A 17626-nucleotide genomic window follows, 5' to 3' on the forward strand; every position below is an offset into this window, starting at 1 on the left:
GTACCTATGATGAAAATTACAGGCCTCTCTCATCTTTTTAAGTGGGAGAACTTGCACAATTGGTTTCTGACTAAATACTTTTTTTCCCCACTGTATTCTACAAACCCACCCAGTATGCCTGCAGGACTCTGTAGAGGTGTGTGGGAGGAATGGATGTCACCACAGTCAGTAATGAGTTCAGAACTACAGGAAACAAGCAGAGAATCCCAGCAGATAAATAGAGGAGAGCTGTCATACACCTGATGACTGCTGCAGTGTGTCCTGCATGGACACTGTAGGTGGGCGTGTGGGTCACAGTGTGTAGGAGTTAGTGTGGGGTAAAGTGGAGTGTACTGCGTCACGTGTGTGTGTGTTTGTGTGTGTGTTGGTGTGGCAGTGTATGTCTGTCTGTGTTAGTGCTTCAGTGACAGAATACATTTTCGTGTGTGTATGTGAATGTTTATGTTGTGTATGTTGTTGCAGTTTGTGCATCAGTTATGGCTGTTTCAGTGTGTAACATTGAGAGTGTGTTTCTATCAATCATACATTGAAGTTTATGCCCATCTTTAGCCCTGTCTCTTTCCCTCTTTTTCTTCCTATCTCCCTCTCTCTTCCTCTCTCATCTCTCTCTCCCTCTCTCTCCCTCTCTCTTCCTCTCTCCCTCTCTCCTCCTCTCTCATCTCTCTCTTCCTCTGCCTCCCTCTCTCGCTCCCTCTCTCTCCCTCTCCCTCTCCCTCTCTCTTCCTTTCTCCCTCTCTCCTCCTCTCTCATCTCTCTCTCCCTCTCTCTCCCTCTCTCTTCCTCTCTCCCTCTCTCATCTCTCTATTCCTCTCTCTCTCTCTCTCCCTCTCCCTCTCTCTCTCTCTCACTCCCTCTCCTGTGTACTTAGTGGGTCATGCTACTGTCATACTTAGTGTGTCACTCTGAAAGACCTCTGAGATCCGACCAGTTCCAAAGGCGGAGCTGATTGACTATTGTCCTGTGGCGTTAACATCAGTCATTGTGAAGTGCCTTGAGCGCTTGATACTCACACGTCTCAGGTCTCATGTGGACAGAGCCCTTGACCCAATGCAGTTTGCATACAGGAGGAACAGATCAGTGAGGGATGCAGTCCTGATGGTGTTGCACAGTGCCGTGACACACCTGCCTCACTCTTATGTGCTCACCCTCTTCCTGGACTTCTCCTCTGCTTTTAACTGCATGAAGCCTCACCTTATCTGTGATAAACTCTCCCACCTACAGGTGGACCCCAGCATTACCTTGTGGGTGCTGGACTTCCTGCTGAACAGGGGGCCGTATGTCATGTTCAACAACACAACATCCCCTCTGTGTACATCCCTTCTGTGTACATCTACCAGTCATCTACCAGTCTCCCCCCCCAAGGAACTGTGATTTCCCAATGCTATTCTCCATATACACCATTGAATGACCTGAGAGGCTCCGACAGGGACTGCTAGGCAATGAAATATGCAGATGACACCGCCCTTGTCGACCTCTCAGATGACACACTGCATTTCCAAACAGAAGTAAACATGGCCCATGACTGGGGCAATAACCTACCGGCTCTCACAGTCTCACATCAGAATTAGACGTTTATCCATGTTTCGCAAACGTGAAAAAATACCAACAACGACTACTACACCTGTCATATAGAGAGTGTGCTGACTTTCTGTTTCCTGGCCTGGTACGCTGGGCTGTCAGCAGCCAACAAGGGCATCCTCAGGAGAACTGTAAACCTGGGGTCCAAGCTCTGTGGGCTGCAGTGCAGGGGGCTTCAGGGCCTCTATGATAGACAAGGCCAAGCGCATCATAAAGGACCCTACACACAATCCTACCCAATGTTTTGGTAGGAGATTAAGGGTCCCACTGTTCAGCAAGAATAGGAGCAGGGCAAGTTTCATTCCATCAGCCATCAGGCTGCTGAACAGTGGGACATAGGACAGATGTAGGATGCTGAACAGTGGGACATAGGACAGATGTAGGATGCTGAACAGTGGGACATAGGACAGATATAAGATGCTGAACAGTGGGACATGGGACAGATGTAGGATGCTGAACAGTGGGACATAGGACAGATGTAGGATGCTGAACAGTGGGACATAGGACAGATGTAGGATGCTGAACAGTGGGACATAGGACAGATGTAGGATGCTGAACAGTGCGACATAGGACAGATGTAGGATGCTGAACAGTGGGACATAGGACAGATGTAGGATGCTGAACAGTGGGACATAGGACAGATGTAGGATGCTGAACAGTGGGACATAGGACAGATGTAGGATGCTGAACAGTGGGACATAGGACAGATGTAGGATGCTGAACAGTGGGACATAGGACAGATGTAGGATGCTGAACAGTGCGACATAGGACAGATGTAGGATGCTGAACAGTGGGACATAGGACAGATATAGGATGCTGAACAGTGGGACATAGGACAGATGTAGGATGCTGAACAGTGGGACATAGGACAGATATAGGATGCTGAACAGTGGGACATAGGACAGATGTAGGATGCTGAACAGTGGGACATAGGACAGATGTAGGATGCTGAACAGTGGGACATAGGACATATGTAGGATGCTGAACAGTGGGACATAGGACAGATGTAGGATGCTGAACAGTGGGACATAGGACAGATGTAGGATGCTGAACAGTGGGACATAGGACAGATGTAGGATGCTGAACAGTGGGACATAGGACAGATGCAGGATGCTGAACAGTGGGACATAGGACAGATATAGGATGCTGAACAGTGGGACATAGGACAGATATAGGATGCTGAACAGTGGGACATAGGACAGATGCAGGATGCTGAACAGTGGGACATAGGACAGACATAGGATGCTGAACAGTTGGACATAGGACAGATGCAGGATGCTGAACAGTGGGACATAGGACAGATGTAGGATGCTGAACAGTGGAACATAGGACAGATGTAGGATGCTGAACAGTGGGACATAGGACAGATGTAGGATGCTGAACAGTGGGACATAGGACAGATGTAGGATGCTGAACAGTGGGACATAGGACAGATCCAGGCACAATACATGGTCGGACAGTAGGCCGCAGAGACTTTGAATATGTGAAAATGTAAATGTGTGTGTTGTGTGCTAACTTTCCAGTGTTTCTGTACTGCATGTAATATATTGTGTTGTGTTTGTGTATTTGTATGCTGACGTCAAGAAATGAATATAACTGGACAATAAAGTATATCGTATCGTATACATTATACAGTAGGCGACAGTACATGGTATGATACACAGCAAGATCAGCTCAGTATATTTACTACTTAAATGACTAAAAGGTATTATTGACTTTTACTGATAAGAAAAGGGTGACCGACTACACCCTATTTCATGAGCACACAGCATTGACATCCGGGGCTTGACACACACGCACACACACGACCACACACGCACACACACGCACACACGCACACACGCACACACACACAAACACACACCTGATGACCATTTGAGGAAGTCCTGTTAAGGTAGTAGAGGTAGTGGCAGGCATTCTATGCCCTTCTCTGCATTCCTAATGTGGCCCTGTCAGAGCAGTCCAGACTTTACAGAGGATCACGTACAGGAGGATCACATACAGGAGGATCACATACAGGAGGATCACATACAGGAGGATCACGTACAGGAGGATCACATACAGGAGGATCACATACAGGAGGATCACATACAAGAGGATCACATACAGGAGGATCACATACAGGAGAATATAGATCAGACCGGAAGAAGGAAGCCTGAAGAGACTGACAGAGAGTGTCAGAGAGAGGTGTGAGAGAGAAAGAAGTAGAGAAATATTTGTTTTTGAGTCAAGTCAGGGAGAGGGGGCAGGGAGAGCTCAGAGAGAGAGAGAGAGAGCTGTCCAAGGAAGTGGAAGAATATCGTAGTACTGACTGTTTCTGAATACGACCAAAGAGATCGACAGGAAGAAAAACATTGGTAAGAAAACAAAAAACAGCCATCTACAGTCGGTTTCAGTAGGTTATAGGGTATAACCGCCTTAGCGTACCGTACATGACACCCGGATCTGACTAGAACTAGCATTGCCATGGTGACCCTGGACACGCGTACCCTGACAGTGCCCGTGGGCATCGTGAGAATGCTGGAGGTGGTCCTCACCTGTATCTCCTTCAGCCTGGTGGCCTCGGTGGGTCACTTCGGCTCATCCTACTGGGCCTGGTGCATGTTCACCTGGGTCTTCTGTTGCTTTGTCACCCTCCTCATCCTCATCATGGAGTTCACCACCCTCCATGCCCGGGTACCCATCTCCTGGGATGACTTCACCACCGCCTTCGCCATGCTGGCCACGCTCATGGTGGGTAACGCCCATGCCGTCTTCTGTCTGTGAGTTAGACTATAAGGGGTAGAATCAAGATAACATACCTACGTATTAGTGTCAATGTGTGAGAGTTACATTAGAGACAATATAGAGAAGAGATGGTTGTGTGTAGTTTACTTTTGTGTAACTGTAAATCAATGAATAGGACATTTTTGGGAGATTACACATCAATCTTCCCAGCGATAGACTAGACTCCTGTCGAGGAGGTGTACTTGTACATCACACTGCTTCATGCTTTAGAAACAGGAGTTAGGTTCCTGCCCTATGGGCCGTTCTGGCTGAGACAAGGCTACTTACTTTTTTACATATATATTATGCACTTATCTACAGTGAGGATCCAGCACTGGACCTTGGACAGCCAGTTGTTGTTATGATACAGTACATGAACACAGTGGTTAAAGGAAACATGCAATATTTTAGTACCACTTAGAGTTGTTGGTCGATCCAATAATGGAAGCAATTGCTAGTCGTGTCTGTAAATTTACTTTCACACTAATTGCGAATTAACTTAAACTGAGACATACATGCCAGCAGATACTGATGTATTAATAGTAATTTCTAATTGCTACTTCCACTGAACTAGAACGAGTTATTGATCAAAGTGATGATTTCATCTTCATTATGTCACAACAGCAAGGCAGCTAATCTATCTCTGGCTCTTGTGTAGTCCATATATTACCTCTCTAGTCAGATCAGTGAGGAAATTAGATAAATGCAATAAAAGGAAAGGTTTTAACCCTTAAGGAGTGTGTTGGAGTTTGTGTAGCTTTGCCAACATTTTGGGATGATTTATTGAGTAGGAGCTACATTAGTAGTAGATGAAGTGGAAGTAAAAGGTGACACCCATAGCACTTTGACAACTTTAATGGGTAAATGAAGTCCACTGACATTCCATGTTATTGCCTTTAAACTCCGATGTTGTCATCCTATTCCATTGTTGTTATTCATCCATCATCATCATCCATTGTCTTGGGCTTTAACAGGTGCTGGCTGCCTCCATCATCTACCCCACCTTCTTCACCTGTGTCTCCTGTGGGAAGCAGATCGCTGCCACCGTCACTTCCTGCCTGGCCTTCATCTTGTATGCCACGGAGGTGGGCCTGACCCGGGCCAAACCAGGCGAGATCAGTGGCTTCCTCTCCACCGTCCCAGGCCTCCTCAAGGTCCTCGAGGCCTTCGTGGCCTGCATCATCTTCATCTCGCTGGACCACAGCCTCTACTCGCAGTTTCCAGGGCTCCAGTGGTGCGTGGCGGTCTATTCGCTATGTTTCATCTTCGCCCTCATCATCATCCTCTTTACTATCTGCCGCCTGCTGTCGCTCTTCCCGTTCCCGTTCGACAAGGTGCTGACGGGCTACAACGTGCTGGCCGTGCTGATGTACATGACGTGCGTGGTGATATGGCCTCTCTATAGCTTCCAGAACAACCACAGCAGACCCAGCGGGTGTGGCCGCTCCTGCGACTGGGATAACCAGGTCGTAGTGGCATTTATGACCTGTTTCAACCTTGTGGTTTACATCGTGGACACGGTCTACTCTTTCAGGCTGGTGTTCTTCGTCACCCCGGCATAGGTCAAAAGTCAAAGGTCACCCACCTTACCCAACCTGAGCACTGGCCCTGAAACACAGTGCCGGATCTTAAACGATAGACTGAACTTTGCTTTTGTATGAATACAGCTAACTGCAATCATGCTGTTTTTTTTGGAACACTAATTCGTATTGATAGAATGTTTCTGTATGGTGGATAATAACCGTTTTACTTGGCCAGATTACATTTTTGTGAATGATAATGCTTCGTCATGCATAAAATGGGGTTATAATTCTGCTAGCAATTCACAAACCATGAGGTGGATAAGAATGTTGTAGAACGCTTGGATCCGTACGTAGATTCAACTTGTATTTTTTCTTCCCATCTCATGTCTTTAAACTACACAAGGAACCATGCAGTGCACCCTATTCAGTCCACATGGGCTGTAATCAAAAGCAAATAGAAAGATCAAAGAGCTGTTCTTGATATGTTCATTTTCTTCTCTTATTCTGTTCTCCATTTTATCTCTGTCGCTCTGGCCTTGATTCAATCAATTCAGCGTTAACCCCTGATAAGTGACAACTGCATAGCTGATCATTGTTTTTACTGATTTGACAGCTCCAACGCAGTTACACCTTCGTCATGGCCCAAATACAAACAGATCTGCTATGCAGTTGTCGGTTATCACGGGTTAACGCTGAACTGATTGAATCTAGGACTCTGTCTCTGTCTCTGTCTCTGTCTCTGTCTCTGTCTCTGTCTCTGTCTCTGTCTCTGTCTCTGTCTCTGTCTCTGTCTCTGTCTCTTTCTCCTCATGTGTCTACTGTACCTAATCTAATCTTGACAAACACACAGTCCAGACAGATATGACAGAATTCAGCTCAAACATGAATCTGAATAGGTACACATAACTATTGACATTTAGCTGACATGTGACTAAAATGTTTTAATAATGTTATATAACAACAAAATAAAGAAAACATTTGCTTAAAAGTCCATAAGAATCATATTTTTTGGGCCTCACTGCATTCATTAGTGTATTTATTTACTGTAACACCTATTCTGTTTCTACAACACTGGGAAAGGACATTTAGCAATGCTCCCTTCCTCCCCCTGTTTGCTAGGGTGTGTCTGCTATGAGAGGCCCATTGGATGAAATTGCATGGGATGTCGAGGTCCGGCCCTTGGCTTTGCTTTCATGTCTCTTTCTGTGTTTACTGAGTGCGGAGGGGAAGCCGAGAGCGAGATAAGTCTCAACCACACTCCGCTCCGTCCCACCTGGATGACATCACTCTCTTACACAATCCCTCACGGACCGTGGCTTACCACAGATTTGATTTGATAGGGAACGTATTGGGCCATTCTGAGGCTGCAAAACGAATTATTATTTCTAAAAAGACAGCAGAATAATTGTGGTTCTGATCTGTTTATGGTAATGATGTCAAGGTCTTTAATGTCCACACTTTGTTTTGTGATACATATGGCATCCTTCCTTGAAAAGAGAAATTAAGTTAAGTGACGAATGAAGAATCATTGTTCCAAAACAAAAGCCAGCAGAATGATGGAGGTTCCTGATGTGATTATGGTAATGAAGTCAAGGTCTTTTATGTCCACATCTTTTTGTCTGTCATGTTACCTTTGACAGGGATTATTGATTTATTCAAAAGATAAATGAAGTTATGTTGCTGCTGTCTCCTTGGCACAGATCAAGAGGGAGGTAAAAGTGAAAGATCGATGAGGCAGAGAGAGAGAGGGAGAAGTGAGAGTGGGAGAGAAAGAGAGAGAGAGAGAGAGAGAGAGCGAGAGAGAGAGAGAGAGAGAGAGAGAGAGAGAGAGAGAGAAGAGAGAGAGAGAGAGAGAGAGAGAGAGAGAGAGAGAGAGAGAGAGAGAGAGAGAGAGATAGAAGAGGGACAGAGAGAGAGAGAGAAGAGGGACAGAGAGAGGAGGAGTATATAGAGAGAGGAGCAGGAAGAAGAAGTATATGAGGGTATAAAACAATGGAGAGAGAGCTAGGCAATGCACCAACAATATTTAGTGGCACCAGGGAATCCAAATCTAATGCATTTTGTAAGTGGTTCCAAAAATCTGGTGTGTTAAATTAAAAGTTGGGCAGTAGTATGCATATTGTATTAGCTTTATCAACCAGAACACTATTCGATTTCTATTATCAGTGGAAACAGAATAGCGACTCTACAAATTCTTTGCCTACCACTCCTCCCCCTTCCCTCCTGCTCTTTCTCTCCCTTTCTCAAGAACATGGATGAGGACATCAGTCAATAGCCGTCAAGTGTCAAAAAAGGGCTTCAGTCAAGTTAGGAACACTGAACTGAACAAATGTGAGGTTACTTACACAAGCATGGGTTTCCCTGTTTGGGGGATGTGCATTTGGACAGAGCTGGGTTCAAATAGTATCTGAAATCTTTCAAATACTTTAGCTGTGCTTGATTGAGCTTACCTGAAGCAATGTATCCAATAGAATAGTCCCAAAGGTGCAAACCCCGCCCATCTGGCTTTCCAAGCCGACTCAATCAAATGCTCAAAGTATTTGAAAGATTTCAAATCTTACTTGAACCCAGGTCTGATATGGTCCCACTCCCAGGGATGGGGTTTGTATTGAAGTTCACCTTAGACAGAGACCAGAGTCCAGCATGTGTGGCGTGGGCGAGCCAGATAAGACTGGACCGGCGTCCAATGAGCTCCTTTAATCTGGGTCGTAAAACGTGCAATAAAGCCAAGAGAGGGCAGGATACACCATAGAAATAGAGTGAACAGAACAGGCTTGGAACCTCTAAACTCATGGGTACACTCGCAATGGCTGCCTGGTATTGTGATGCAATTATTTCCATGGTAATGTAAAATGTTCATTCAAATGATGCTAAGTGATATTGCTCGTGCAATGACATTTTTTTATGTCAGTTGATTTCACAAATCACAGCACAGATTGGTACACTTCCTGCTTTTACTTCCTGCTTTGCTCCTATGGGCTATGTCGAAAAAATAAAGGTTAAGACAATGTAACAATTCCATGCTGAGTGTTCGAAAATAAACACATCCATTGGACCAGTGCAGTTGCTGATTCTACAGTATTAGCATTGAAAACATGACCAGCGGTCGGGAAATCATGTAATGAAGTGGCTGTAGATCATTTAAAAAACATTAAAATGAATAGAATGACAGTAAAACAGTTATGCTATTTGTTTGCTGAGTAGTTAGCTGAAATTTACTATGATTGTGTTTATTTTCCACTTTGTTAGTGAACTTTCTGTACTGCTACCATTCTCTCCCAGTCATTTTAATTCCGGCGCTGGTCCAATGAATTTGTTTATTTTAGAACGTTTCTGCATTTAATAATTAAGCTGTCTTAAGCTTTGTTATCTTCAACCTAGCCCATGGGTACACTCACAATGGCCGACAGTCCACGCATTATGCCATCATCGACATGAATGGGGAGGCCTGTTCTATTCATTCTATTTCTATGGGATACACACCATCATAAACACGGGAGGAGTTTTGCTCTACACAGGCATGCTCTGATCTCTACAGCATGGGGAAGGAGACTTGGATAAGGCAGGAACAAGAGAAGGTCTTACCTCTCTTGGAATTGTATTGCTTTACTGTAAGTCCTTACTCAGCAGGGGAATGCACAGAGAGAAAAAGACGGAAGGAGAGAGAGGAGTGGAGATGTCAAGGTGACACAGTGGAGAGAAGAGAGTGACACACCAGAAAATTACTGGGTGAGCTTTCATTAAGAGGAGAATATAATACTTTAAGAGGGCAACAGTAATTGATCACAATGAATAGAATCAGTAATTAATTCAAACGTGAAATACGTGCATTTGCTAAAAGCGAGCAAAGGAGAGAGACAGAAAGAAGAACATTAGCCAGATGAAAGAGAGAGGAAAAATAGAAACTTTAGCTAAACAAAAAAGTCAAGGAACCCTTGGTGAGTGAACAGTCTCTAGATAGATCATTCAATCGTATCTCATCATGGTGAACCTGGACCTGAGGTCTCTCACCCTGCCAGTGGGCATCATCCGTATGGTGGAGGTGGTCCTCACCTGTATCTCCTTCAGTCTGGTGGCCTCGGCAGGCCATGTGCTCTCCACACACTGGGCCTGGTGCATGTTCACCTGGTGCTTCTGCTGCTTCTTCTCCCTCTTCATCCTCATCATGGAGTTCACCCGCTTCAGCGACAAGGTGGGGGATGTTTACTGTCTGGATTTGATGGAATAGATTGGTGGGAGGTGAATTTGTAGCTTACGTGTATCGTTTCATACCTGTCTTATATCTTTCTAATGTGTATTTCTATTGGAAAGCAGTAGTAGATGTAGTTGCAAGTTTTTCAGGAAAACACATTTTTCAGGAAAACTCTTGGCCCTAGAAATAACCTTAATGATTTCCTCATATCTCCCCTCCTCATCATCTCAAGGTGCCCATCTCCTGGGACGACTTCACCACAGCCTTCGCCATGCTAGCCACACTAATGTGTTTCACCTCCTCCATCATCTACCCCACCTTCTTCACCTGCCCCACCTGCTACCACCAGATCGCCGCCACCGTCATCTCCCTACTCTGTTTCGGAGTGTACGTCAGCGAGGTGGTGTTGGCCCGCCTCCGGCCCGGCGGTGAGATCAGTGGCTTCCTTTCCACTGTCCCGGGCCTCCTCAAGATACTAGAGACTCTGGTGGCTTGTATTATCTTCACGTCGCTTGATCCGGCAAGGTTTTCGTTGTACCCGGGACTGCAGTGGTGCGTGGCAGTTTATTCCCTCTGCTTCATCTTCGCACTCGTCATCATCTTCCTCACTGTCGGTCAGCTGCTGTCGTTCTTTCCCTTCTCGTTCGACAAACTGCTCACGGTCTATAACATTCTGGCCACGGTGATGTACATGACCGCCATGGTCATCTGGCCGCTGTACGGTTTTGAGAACAACCCCCGGCCCGTTCCGTGTTTCCACTGCTCCTGGGACGATCTGGTTGTGGTGACGTTCATGACCGTGATCAACCTGGTGATCTATATTTTGGATACGATCTACTCGATAAAGGTGGTCTTCTTCACACGGGATGAGGAATAGGCCAGATTCTCAGGAACCTTCACTCCAACTTCTCCAGAACCGGTCAATGACTGAGTACAACTCGTACACTATCATTCTCCCGAGTGGCTCAGTGGTCTAAGGTACTGCATCGCAGTGCTAGCTGTGCCACTAGAGATCCTGGTTTGAATCCAGGCTCTGTCGTAGCCGGCAGCGACCGGGAGACCCATGGGGCGGCGCACAATTGGCCCAGCGTCGTCCAGGGTAGGGGAGGGAATGGCCGGCAGGGATGTAGCTCAGTAGAGCATGGCGTTTGCAACGCCAGGGTTGTGGGTTCGATTCCCACAGGGGGCCAGTATAAAAAAGAAAGTATGCACTCACTAACTGTAAGTCGCTCTGGATAAGAGCGTCTGTTAAATGACTTAAAATGTAAATGAAATATTGCATGGAGAAAAACTGTTTACTGAATAAGAATCTCCAGCACATTGGTGATCTTTATTCTCCAAATATGGTTGAAAAGATCCATTACATTTCTAGAGAATTAAGAGTTTATTTTCAAATCAATGACTGAGAGCTTGGAAGAAGAACATTTGTAGAACGTTGGCAGAACATTTGCTGACGTCTTTTGCCTCAGACATGTGGAAAATATTAAGTTATTCCTATGACACTGTAAATTAACTCTTATTGCGGATGAGGAATCTACAGGCAAGGACACACTGTTTACCACTTGCAGCTATTGAAGGGTGCAGTAATAGGCTGAGTTAATGATTGATCGTATCGACGTCATAGAAATAAAAATTACAGAACTTTGGATCCTGAAGCAAATATCACATGAATGTCTAATCTGGCAACATGTTGTCACAAAGTCACCTGGCTTCTTCTAAATCTACTGTATGTTCTGTAGAGCCAAAGGCACTAGCGGCACTATAGATTCTGTGAATTACAAAGGATTTGTGATCTTATATTCATGTTCATCATTTCTTTCTCGGTTGTTTGACATGTTCTCGTGTTGTACTGCTAGTTGGCTCACTGACTGCCAGATAGTTGATTAACTGCTGAAGTGCCATGTGGACTGCACACTAAAAAGAAATGGTTCTATATAGTGACAAATAAGAGTTATTTGGCTCGTAACGATAGTGTATCCTATTTTGGTGCTATATAGAAACCTTTTTTGAAGGTTCTATAAAGAACCATGCTCATAAGGTTCTACATGGAACTATTATGGTGCTATAAAGAAACCTTTCCTAAGTTTCTAAAAATAACTTTTTTTTAAAGGTTCTACATAGCACCAAAAAGGGTTCCTCTATCATTACAATCCTTTTTGGTGCTATATAGAACCCTTTTTAATGGTTATTTATCAAACCTTCATGGAGAATCAGAGAGAGCTTTTTATTCTGGTTAGCCATATACAGTTAAAATTCCGTAGGTGTTATTATTGTGTATACTGACAAGTTGAATCAGGTGTGGTACCTCTGGAACAGCTGGGGGTCCCTGAGGAGATCATTGAGAACCACTGGTTTAGTTATTTTGAAAAGACTGGAGTTGGAAGGGGACTCAACTCAGGAACTGATCTTTCGTTATGATGTTGACCTTTTTGGAGAAGCCCATAGAATAAGGAGAGGTAATGAGAGAAAGTTTGTGACAGGACAGGAGACCTTCTCCATTCAAGTGTACCATCTTTCAGATGCAGACAAAAGGTGCATTCAAAATGTCCTGTAGTGCACTATATAGGGAATAGGGTGCCATTTCGGAGGCATACATAGAGAATGAATTCTGTCCGCTTTTGAATGGGCTTGACGATTATATCATCAAATTCATGAAAACAGAGTCATATAAGATATTACAAAAATTGTGTTTGTGAATTAATTTACTTTTGCCAGATGCCTTTCATTAAGTTTTTGCGCTGAAGAAAATTGCGCTACGTTTTGCCCGTTGAAGACCATTCAAAAAGCCTATAAAATTCAAAAACTACAATGCTACTTGCCTAGCAACCCACTTGCATAGCATATATCAGTGAATGACAACCAAAATCTACGGCTACATGCTAACAATAGAGATGTGTGAGTGATTAATGACACGCATTAACATTTGTTCCCTTCCACCTCACTGTGTGGCTGAACTAGAGAGTGCTGGACAAGGGCTGTGCAACGCAAACAAATGTTCAGATATAAATAGATTGTAAAACGTATCATTAAGAAAAGGGAATTGTGTCAGCTCTTTTCATTCTCTATCCGCAACAGTCCGACTGGTTCACGTCATTCGTTACACCCCCTTGTGTGATCATGTTAATCATTACCCAAAGGTTGTGTTGATGTGGGTTGCTAGGCTGTGTTGCCATGTGTAGTTTATGACTCAATAACAATAGTCCTACTGACATGATCAACGTAACCAACTTGAAAATAGCAGAAGTGATATTGTATTTTGTACAATAAAAAGAAGTGACAGATTTCACGGTTGTAACTTCTGTCTGCTGAAGCGTGAGCTAAATAATGGCTCAATCATATGACTGAGAAGAAAAAATCCTCTCATCAGACTCTCATTGTACTTCTGAAAAGTTTCATTAAGTTACCAAATTTGAAGTATAAACCAGTCTGGAGAGAAGATAGATTTTTGAATATACTGTATGAATACTTAGCTGCCATTAGAGAGAAAAGGGCTTGTCCTTGCAGCACTGTCTATTGTCAAATCAAAATGTATTTGTCATATGCACAGGATTCAGTGAAGTGTACACAGTACAATGAAATGCTTGCAAGCTCTCCTCTCAACTATTGTTGTTCTTCTAAACCGACAAAGACTGAGTTGTTTTCTGTTGCTGCTGTGTTTGAGCCGCTACAGTAAGTTTACATGCAAAATGTTGGGGAAGTGAGGTTTTGTGGTTTGTGCATATTTGACCTACCGGGCTTTGAATTCTCTACCTTGGATAATTTAACTTAAAAACTGTAAACAGAAGGCTATTCCGAATGAGAAAGAGCAGGTCATATTCCTAGGAAGTAAAAAAGCAAAACTATTAGGTATTTAAGTGGGGACTGAAGACTTACGATTTATGGATACAGTTAATTTCTCATAACTATGGACACACTTTCAAGGTGGATACTTGGACTTCAGATGTGAAAATAAAGTAGAAAGTCTTTTAAAGAAAATGTTCACTGAAAAGTTATTATTTTTTTTTTTTTTACATATCTATTTCTTTAGAAATGAGATCATGTTCATAATACATGCCAGTCAAACAACTGGGCCTGCAGCCAAGCACCAAGAGTCAGTGGCAGCCAATAAATGATGATATATATATCAGACCTGCCTGCAGACTCTTTCAAGAGAGCAATTTAAGCTAAATGTGGTGCCATATTTCCTCTGGCCTCTCTTTCTCTCCTCTTTGGTCCATCATGAGTTTTGAGCATACTTGTCAATGGAGACTTGTTTCATGTATACATTACGCTGTGGACAGCAGCTTGAATCTGATACCTCCATGGGACTAGGAATCAATTCAGCTTTGTGTCTGGAATTCTCTTTGTCTCGCTCTGACGTTGGGTCTGGGGGGAGGCATGTCTGCAAAGAACAAACCTAGTCTTTCCAAAAAGTCTACTTTTTAGGAATTGTTTTCAGATCTAATATCATAGAGTCTTAGAAGTTGACATGGTGTTTCGGATGATTTTAATTGATCCTTGAGTCATAAAACATTTACAACATATGCAGGGCAATAACTACTTTAAATATATGTAAAATAATCAAAATCGACAAAAATGGAAATCCATGGTTTTTCAGGACTGCCCTTGGTGTATATAGATAGACTCATGCTGAGGCATTGTACATGGGTAAGGGAGTTGCCTGGACCTTTGGACACAAAGGAGGTCATAGGTTGAGAGTAAACTGACCGTCTCTTACTGCATCTGTGTTCTGAGTGAACCTGTCCAGTATAATCAGGGTTGTGGAGTAACGGATTACATGTAATCTGTTACATATAATCCATATGCACATATTACATGTAACGGATTACAAAAAAACTGTAATCTGTTACGTTATCAGCAGAATTATTGTAATCAGATTAATGATATTCAAATCAGCACTGAAAAAAGGTGCAAATGTAAGTTTTGTTCTGCCCGAGCGAGTCTGACCACAAGTCAGAGACCACTATGATGACACACCAAATGCATTTTATAGATCGTGGGAAAAGAGCAGGAATAGGCTTTTGTAGGCTACAGTCCAAGCCATGTCTTCCAATGGTGCGACTGCTGTCGGAATGCAAAGATTTTAGATCCAATTTGACTACAGCTCAGCGTTCAACACCATTGTGCCCACCTTCACTACGCTAAGGATCCTGTGATTAAACACAACCCTCTGAAACTGGATCCTGGACTTCCTGACCAGCTGCCCCCAGGTGGTGAGGGTAGGCAACAAAACATCTTAACACAGGGCTGATTGTGGACTACAGGAAACGGAGGGCCGAGCAGGCCCCCATCCACATCGACGGGGCTGTTGTGGAGCAGGTCTAAAAAGATTAAGCATGGGCCCTCAGATCCTCAAAAAGTTATATAGCTGCACCATTGAGAGCATCTTGACTGGCTACATCACCGCTTGGTATGGCAACTGCTTGGCATTCGGCCGCAAGGCGCTACAGAGGGTAGTGCGTACGGCCCAGTACATCACTGGGGCCGATCTCCCTGCAATCCAGGACCTCTATACCAAGCGGTGTCAGAGGAAGGCCCTCAAAATTGTCAAAGACTCCTGCCACCCAAGTTATAGACTGTTCTCTCTGCTACCGCATGGCAAGCGGCACCAATGCACCAAGTCTGGAACCAACAGGACCCTGAACAGCTTCTACCCCCAAGCTATAAGACTGCTAAATAGTTAGTTAAATAGTTAACCAATAGCTACCTGGGATATCTGCATTGACCATTTTTGCACTAACTTTTTTGACTCATCCCATACTCTGATGTTACTGTTTATTATCTATCCTGTTGCCTAGTCACTTTATCCCTACCTACATATGCATATCTACCTCAATGACCTTGTACCCCTGCACATCGACTCTGTACTGGTACCCCGTGTATATAGCCAAGTTATTGTTACTCATTGTATATTTATTCCTTGTGTTATTATTTTTAAATGTTCTACTATTTCTCTTTTTTTTCTCTCTGCATTGTTGGGAAGGGCCCGTAAGTAAGCATTTCACTGTTAGTCTACACCTGTTGTTTATGAAGCATTATTTTATTTTATTCATTTAGCTATTTGCAGCTTAAAGATTGCGGTTGTTTTGTATGGCTGTTCACAAATGTATATGTGTATTTTAACGTATTAATGGTTGAATTGAAGAAGTTTAAGCTGCCTATCAATCATTGTTTTGGCGCTCTTGCAACAGCTGCATAGTGCTGATCCCAGCCTATGGAATAAACGTTTGAGGGAGTTCCTCTCTTCTAAACTCCTCCGTGGTATTTTGTTTTGCATCACATACTGTCAGTTTAATTTACGAAGACCACAAGTGGGACTTTTGTTGCTCAATCTTATTCGTGCTGATTCAAAAATAATGTCCCTAGGCCTAATGGACACATGCTCAAACTCGCGCATGCACTTTTGAGAGATTTAAACAGCTGCAAATGATTAAGATATCACAGTGTCACCCAACAAAAATGTAAACAATAGGCCTATAACAAATGCAGCATATGGCATTCATTTTTCACATGCAAATAGCACTTTTCGGTAATGCTCAAAGCATGCCATTCCATGAGAGCAGCATTTATTTTTCAACTCAAAGCAATCAGTCCTCCATGACAACAAAATCAAAAACCACAGAGTAGGCTAATAAGTTCTTCGTCTTTGGGTTCTGCTCAGGTAAAACAATTAGGCTAATCTAGATTTCCATATTTACATGTCCTATTCTTGAAAATCAAGGGATATTAAATAATTGGAATGACTGGAAATATGACAGACTTTGGTTTTTATTGTAAAGATATAGCCTAATCGTATTTATATTTGTATTGAAGTAGAAAGCAATGAATTAGAAGAAGCCTACATAACCCATATGGTAAAATGCAACATCAATTTATGGCCTGCTGTGAAAACTCATTGATTTATTCTGCAATAGATGTCGTTCAATTGATAATATAAATGTTTCCCTTCTTGTAATGCCTCTTAAGGCAAAAGTAATCTAAAAGTAACTGAAAGTAATCAGATTACTTTATTGAGTTTGGGAAATCCAAAAGTCACGTTACTGATTACAATTTTGGACAGGAAACTAGTAATTGTAATGGATTACATTTAGAAAGTAACCTACCTAACCCTGAGCATAATCAAATAGGTGTTGACTTTACCTCCGAGGAATTATAGTGATGGAGGCTGTGTTGGTGTCCTCCAATGACTTAAGAGTTTGAGAGCAAGCTATGCAGCAGAGGTGGGTCTTGCTTTGCAAGAAGAACGATTTCCCTAATAATCCTGTTTACATGAACACATCTGAAATCAGGCTACCTTATGGGACTTAAATAAATGCAGAAAACTATTTCTAAGATACATACTTTCAGTTTTTCTGAACTCACTTCACTCGCGCGTAAGAGTGAGGCTTGCGCTACCATTGCTGGCACATGCGCAGATCAAACACACAGCTGGAACACTGATTAAGCTGTTTACATGTCCTAATAAATTGAAAGATTGCTCAGAAAACCAGATATTTTAATCGGCATATGCTAACTTCGATTTTGACCTTACACCGAAGCAGAGTAAAGTGTTTACATGACTACTGCC

General features: G+C 43.2%; 1 protein-coding gene across 1 annotated transcript; it reads left to right on the forward strand.

Annotated features, from left to right (window-relative positions):
• Nucleotides 1-3495: 3495 nt before the first annotated feature.
• LOC311103231 (uncharacterized protein) lies at nt 3496-13650 on the forward strand. The gene is made up of 4 exons (XM_084144771.1): nt 3496-4311; nt 5319-5900; nt 9829-10059; nt 10292-13650. Exons 1-4 carry the CDS (start codon nt 4045-4047, stop codon nt 10934-10936), a joined length of 1725 nt encoding a protein of 574 aa, XP_084000897.1. The 5' UTR covers nt 3496-4044; the 3' UTR covers nt 10937-13650.
• The last annotated feature ends 3976 nt before the right edge of the window (nt 13651-17626 follow it).

The sequence above is a fragment of the Coregonus lavaretus genome (assembly GCF_964263955.1).
Source record: "Coregonus lavaretus genome assembly, chromosome: 28".
In the NCBI taxonomy this organism is placed as follows: domain Eukaryota; kingdom Metazoa; phylum Chordata; class Actinopteri; order Salmoniformes; family Salmonidae; genus Coregonus; species Coregonus lavaretus.